We start from the raw sequence: 6395 nt of genomic DNA, 5'->3' as shown, positions 1-6395 counted from the left end.
GGAAGGTAGCCTTTAATTCCAAGGCACTTTGAATTCTAGTAAACATGGTATTTATCTAGCAATAATGCTTTTTGTTAAATGTGAGCTGTAATTCTGCATATGGAGTCCCAAAGCTTATGCAAATAAAAGTATCCAAATGTGCACACCTCATCACATCACACCAGTTATACAAGTTTAATACAAAAATAACTAAAAAAAATGGAACCTGGTTTGGTCAAACAACATCACTTTTCTCTAATCAATGTTTATATATTTATAATCAGAGAACAAAGCAAAAAATACTATAAGATTATGACTTGAAAAATAATAAGATAAATGATTTGCATTTGCAAAAGTTTTACACTCTTCTAGGACATCTTGATTCAACACCATGATTTTGCAAAGCCAAAGAAATATACCGGTTCTTTAATCCAGAAGCTTTCAAAGCAGGATACTCGAGAGCCTACTTATATGTAAAAATATTTACAAAAATACCTTCACAAAAACCAAACATGTAAAATTTAAGGGACAGAATATGAACAGAAGTTCTTTAAGAATGGTAAAAAATGCATGACTGTCATTCTTGTATTACAGAAACAAAATCTGTACTTTGTGGAAAAGGTATACATGTGTGAGAAAATATGGTATTTTTTGACTGACAAGACATTCAGTTCTCCCCCCCCCCCTTTTTTTTTTTTAACAGAAACACTCAACAAAAATTTGCATGAAAGTGAAAAATTACAGGTATTTTTTAAAATATTTAGAGAAAATGAAATATATTTTCATTAACTTCCTAACCCCTAATTTCCAATGTCAGTTTTCAATATTCTGGATCATTCTGCTTTTCAAAAAGGCAGATTATTTACATATATTAGATGTGCACTGTTTTAAGACTTCAGATGGTATAATTACTGTTAACAGATCTTCAGATTACTGTTAACAGTATATTGTCTGAACAGTCACACCCACAAAGAGAGTATACAAGCAAGGTAGGAAATATCAGGATAAACTCACCTCCACTTCATCTCCTTCACCTATTTCTTTCTTGATATCCGGGGGAGGTGGTAATCTGACTTCATTAAAAGGAACCTGGCGCTCTGGTTGCCAACTAAAAATTGAACAGATATTTGCAATGATCATTTCAAGAATTAATCTGGGTCTGGCAAACACCAAAAAAAAAAAAAGAAGTGACATTTCATTTTTAAGAAATGTTAAGCAGACACTGTTCCCTCTCTCATGGTACTCCTTGTATTACAGTTGTACTTAGACACCCCAGCCATGGGCCAGACCCCCACTGTGCCAAGCACTGTACCAGCACAGAACAAAAAGATTGTTCCTGATCCAGCAAGCCTGCAGGGTAAGAACTTAAATTTCTAAAAACTTTAGAAATAAACTACTGTTTAAACTGAGGAAACTCAACCTGAAAAGAAAAGTTATGGCTGAAAATTGTATTATGCAGTTACATACAACAACTAATATAACTGAGAGATCAGATTTTTTTCCCCCACTGTGTTCCTTTTACACCTCTTGCATATACTCAGTCCAAGTATTTTCTTGTATAGCCAAAGAAGTTTCTTCTCTGCTGACAGCATTAATAGGAGCCAGAAAAACCTAATACATTTTTTTAAAGATCAGGACATAACATTTAAAGGGGTGCTCCATCAAAGACTGATTTTTATTAGTTATTTTGAAAATATAATGTTTATTCTGTTTCTCTAAACTTCCCTCTTAAATACTCAGTGAGAAAACTTATTATTTTATGAGGTGCTTTCCCTAAGCAGGCTTTTCATTGCTCATGCTATACAAGCATTCAAAAGCACTACAGATACATAGTTGGGCACAGAGTCCAATCCTATACACTTTGCATGCTAAGAACATTTCTCTGGGTATTGTGTGTGCAAAGGAAATCTGAATCCAACCCTTAACAGTATATTTTTAGATCCTATCTATCAATTTTTTTAAAAAGTTGTCTTGCAAACAGATTCGTTTTAGGACAAGTCAATATTATGACAATTATGTTTGTTATATCTGTGGTTTTGGTAACAATTGTTGCTAAAAAGTTTCCAGACTGGTAACCCAAAACAGTCTAATTCAAGATTTTCCTCTGTACAAAGCTGCTTTTGCTTTTTTTTTTTTTTTTTTTTTTTTTTTTTTTTTTTAATGTAACTGGTCCATCAAAGTATTTTGTCCAAGGAGATTCCCATTTCAGTGCACACACGCCTCCTGCATACAGGATCAGAATAATTTATGCCAAGAATCAGTCTCCATAACCTGAGGCCAAAAAGGACTGACCACAATTGTCCCCCAGTTCTCTGTTCACTAGGACTCTAAGCTAGTAAAGACTCCAAAGGAAGAGATAAAAGGAAGGGTTGTGAGGCTGGCTCGGATCCAAGGATTACTTAACTCCAAGTAACCACATACAGTGTTTTTCTGGATCCTCATCAGAATGGTTAGAAGGTTTCTTAAGTTGCTGAAGAGTCAATGTAAGAAGTACCTGTCTGAATTTTGCCTGTGATCTGAAGGTCTGGTCCAAAATATACAATTTTATTACTAACAACTAATTTTATTATTGTTTTAGGTGGCTATTTTGCAACAGCACCCTAATCTCTAGAGAAACCAACCTTGATATTAAGTGGAAGGAATACACTTGCCATTTGAGAAAGAAGCTACATGTACTGACAGATATGATGTGTATTAAGATGACTTGTCCCTATTTTAACACAATAAAGTAACAAGATCAATAAAAACATCTCGCCCTACCTGAATCAAATAATTTGAGGACCCTAACAATACACACAACATGCAATTTCTTATCCCCAAGCTGCAGGACAGTTTTGGCAAAGAGAATCTATCAGTACCCCTGTTTTTTTCTCAATTTCTTGTACACCAACTTTGGGTATATACTTCAAGTGGTGTTTAGATCTCATTCTGCCTCCAGAGAATGTGCTGTAGGGAGGGTCAGCCTCAAGCTTGTAACATAACAAGCACGAGAAAACCTGTCAAAAGACTGAACAACTGAAGAAGGCAGTCAGACTCAAAGCAGGAAACTTCTCTTGCAGGACAATACTGAAACCACAAGGTGTAAGCTCTCTAAATGGTAGATATATACATAATCAGAGGTACACCAATATATTGGTCCGTATCACATAAGCACCAATAAAAGGAAAATTTACATTACTGATCGGCTATCGGGTTTTTTTGGTCCGTATAGCCGATAATGTCATCAATAAATGCCATGTGCATGCACACAGCCAGGAATGCACCCCACCAGCTTGGAGAGCAGCCTCCTGCCATTAAGTCTGTGGAGGGAAGGGGCATGGGTGATAGTGCAGATCAAGGCCCCCCTCATGGTGAGGGAGAGAGTGGGGCTGGGGACAAGCGCTACCCAGCTGGGGCAGGGCAGAGCCACAGGTGGCTCATCCAGGGGGCACAGAGTGGGGGTAGCTCCTGGCAGCAGCACACACCCCTGGGGAGGTATGGGGCATGTGTGCTCCACATATTTGTATATGGGGCGAGTGTCGGCTGCCCTCTGTAAGCTCAGGGCCAGAGGCTCTGCCTGCCTCTTCCCAGCGGGGTGGGGCTGGGCTTGGGCTGTGCTCAGGGCAGGCAGCAGTACTAGGGGATATGGGGCTATGGCAAATTTTGGGGTGACCATAGCTTACCCCATAGCCCCACCTGCCCACCCCAAACAGTCCTAACCCAGCCCTCCCACCAGGAAGAGGCTGGCTCAGCCTCCAACCCACAACAAGCACCTCGCCCTCACCCCACACACAAGTCTGGTAGACACATGCCCCCCCATGTCTGCCCAGGGCTGCATGCAGTGGCCAGGAGCTGTTCCCCCTCCCCACGCCACCTGGACAAGCTGCCTGCAGCTCCACCCCCCTGGCTGGACAGCACCTGCCCCTGTCCCAACCCTACTCCCTCCCTCACTGTGGGGGCCTTGATCTGCCACCCCCCCACACACCCCTTCCCCTCCTACAGACTTACCAGCTGAACACTGCTTGTCAAGTTGCCAGGCTGCATATCAGCAATCAGATCTGTATCGGCCGATACGGCTGGTTAACAAACGGCCATTGTTACCGGCCAAAAACATCTTTATTGGTACACCCCTAATAATCAAACGTTTTAAGAACTTGGAAACAATAAAGATAAGTAGATACTGTAGAAAACTGAAGGGTGACATCCTAGTAAGGAAACATAAAAAGGCAAGAAAAAGGAATTCCAGAAATATGTCAAAAGTATGAGGAAGACCAGAGAAACCACAGGTCCTTTAAGGAATGCAGAAGGCAATGTAGTTACAGATGATGCAGATGCAGGAAGGAGACAAACAGCCTTGAGTAGCAGAACACGTTAGGGATTACTCAGAGAAGCTAGATGCTTTCAAGTTGGCAGGGGTGGATGGGATACACCAAGGGGTATTGAAGGAATTGTTTGAAGTAATTTCAGAGCCATTAGCCATCCTCTTTGAGGACTCGGGGAAACCAGATTGGGTCCTGGATGACTGGAAAAAGGCAAACATAGTACCCTTTAAGAAAGGGAATAAGGAAGATCCAGGGAATTACAGACCAGTCAGCCTGCCCGCTATACCTGGAAAGATCACGGAGCAGGACCTCAAGGAATCTATTGTGAAGCACCTAGAAGAGAATAAGGTGATCAGAACAGCCAGCATGGAATCACCAAGAGTAAGTCACATACGAGCAACCTGATATCCTTCTTGGATAAGGTGACAGGCTCAATGGAGGGAGGAGAGCAGCGGATGTGATATACCTTGACTTCAGCAAGGGTTTTGACACCATCTCCTGCAACATTCTTATTAATAAGCTAAGGGAATACAAACTAGATGAAAATATTACAAGGTGGATACATAAACGTCTGGATCACAGGTTGGTAATGTTTTTGGGCCGAGTGTCAAAAATACCCACAACCTGAACTTGTAAGATGTTGGCATGCCAGGGATGGAAGGAAGGGGAGCTGTGAGGAGCCCAACCCTTGTTGTGGCAGTGCAGCTTCAGCCCCTTTGCCACTACCCTGCGGTGCCCATGCATCCGCTGCCAGCAACGAGCCGCTGCTGCCCACCACGGAGCACAGGCTGCTCACAGCAGATGGAAAGGGGGCTGCAAGCAGCTGCACTGGGTTCTGCGGGGCCCTGGCCCAGATTATTGCTGGCAGCAGGCACACGTGCACCTTGAAGTGGACAGTGGGGAAAGGACTGGACCCCTCGCAGCTCCCCCGCCATCTACCCTGAGGCTCACATACCAAGTGAAATGCCCTTACGTGCCACACTCTGGCACATGACGGGGGTTGCCTGGGCTGGATCACTGTGCTCAATGAGTAGTCCTCAATGGCTCAATGTCTAGTTGGGAAGAGTTGTAAAGTAGGGTTCCCAAAGTTCTCTCCTAGGTCTGTAATGTTCAACATCTTCATTAATGGATTTGGACAATAGGATTGAATGCACACTTAGGAAATCTACATATGACACCAAGCTGTGTGGAATTGCAAACACTCTGGAGGACAGGGTTAGTATCCAGAATGACCCATCTGTGCTTGCTCTGGAGTAAGGGTAAATGGGGATCAGTGACAAGGGTAAACACAAACACAGTGGAGCAGTAGGGTCCACAGCAAAGGGGAGTCCTGTGGCAAGGATGGGTAGCATGAAACAGCTCTACCACTGATCCCTTATGCCAGAACAGACCTCTTCATAGGCTAGATCCACCCTGTGGTCCATCGGTTTCCAACCCAAAATGTAGAGATTGGCATGTAGCAACTCAGAAGCATAGGTGATCCAACACTGATCTCTTTTACCAAAGACAAGACACAAAAATTAAAAAAGAAAACCATTTGTCTCATCTTTCCTCCTGGTAGCAGCCCATGATGGTAGGGGGGGGAGGGAATGGAAGAAATGGGTAACAAAGGGCAAAAGATTGCTGACCCTTGCTCTACAGGGGAGGCGCACCTAGGCCAAGGATCAGGGAGGATCTAGTCAGGGAACTTCTGGAGGGACTGGATGCATTTAAATCAGCTGGTCCAGACGATCTCCACCCAAGAGTACTGAGGGAATTAGCTGAGGTCATTGCAGGACCCCTGGCACGGCTTTACGAGCACTCGTGGTGCCCTGGTGTGGTGCCAGAGGACTGGAAGAGGGCCAATGTGGTTCCCATCTACGAAAAAGGGAGAAAGGAAGACCCGGGAAACTATAGGCCAGTTAGTCTTACCTCAATCCTGGGCAAGCTTTTTGAGAGAATTATTATGGCACATGTCCACGAGGGGCCAGCAGGGGAGATTATGCTTAGGGGCAACCAACATGGGGTCATTAGAGGCAGGTCCTGTCAGACCAACCTGGTGGCCTTCTATGACCAGGTCACCAAATCCTTAGATGCAGGGGTAGCAGTGGACGTAGTCTTCCTGGACTTTCGGGA

At 43.5% G+C, this 6395-nt stretch overlaps 1 protein-coding gene and 1 long non-coding RNA gene across 4 annotated transcripts in view; one reads left to right on the top strand and one right to left on the bottom strand.

Moving 5' to 3' along the window:
* Nucleotides 1–1753, top strand: part of LOC109288018 — a 19530-nt gene extending 17777 nt beyond the window's left edge. The window contains exons 2-3 of the long non-coding RNA XR_002095046.1: nucleotides 965–968; nucleotides 1744–1753. This is a non-coding gene — a long non-coding RNA (uncharacterized LOC109288018). The remainder of the gene's footprint in view (nucleotides 1–964; nucleotides 969–1743) is intronic.
* FXR1 (FMR1 autosomal homolog 1) overlaps nucleotides 1–6395 on the bottom strand; it is an 81477-nt gene that overhangs the window by 38871 nt on the left and 36211 nt on the right. For all 3 annotated transcript variants that reach the window (XM_019503348.1, XM_019503350.1, XM_019503349.1), the window contains exon 3: nucleotides 994–1087. In XM_019503348.1, the coding sequence (XP_019358893.1) occupies nucleotides 994–1087 (94 nt within the window). The remainder of the gene's footprint in view (nucleotides 1–993; nucleotides 1088–6395) is intronic.

Source organism: Gavialis gangeticus, unplaced genomic scaffold (genome assembly GCF_001723915.1).
Source record: "Gavialis gangeticus isolate Ggan-Ray unplaced genomic scaffold, GavGan_comp1, whole genome shotgun sequence".
Classification (NCBI taxonomy): domain Eukaryota; kingdom Metazoa; phylum Chordata; order Crocodylia; family Gavialidae; genus Gavialis; species Gavialis gangeticus.
The sequence above is the reverse complement of the archived record's forward strand: the minus strand, read 5'-3'. Positions and strand labels throughout refer to the sequence as shown.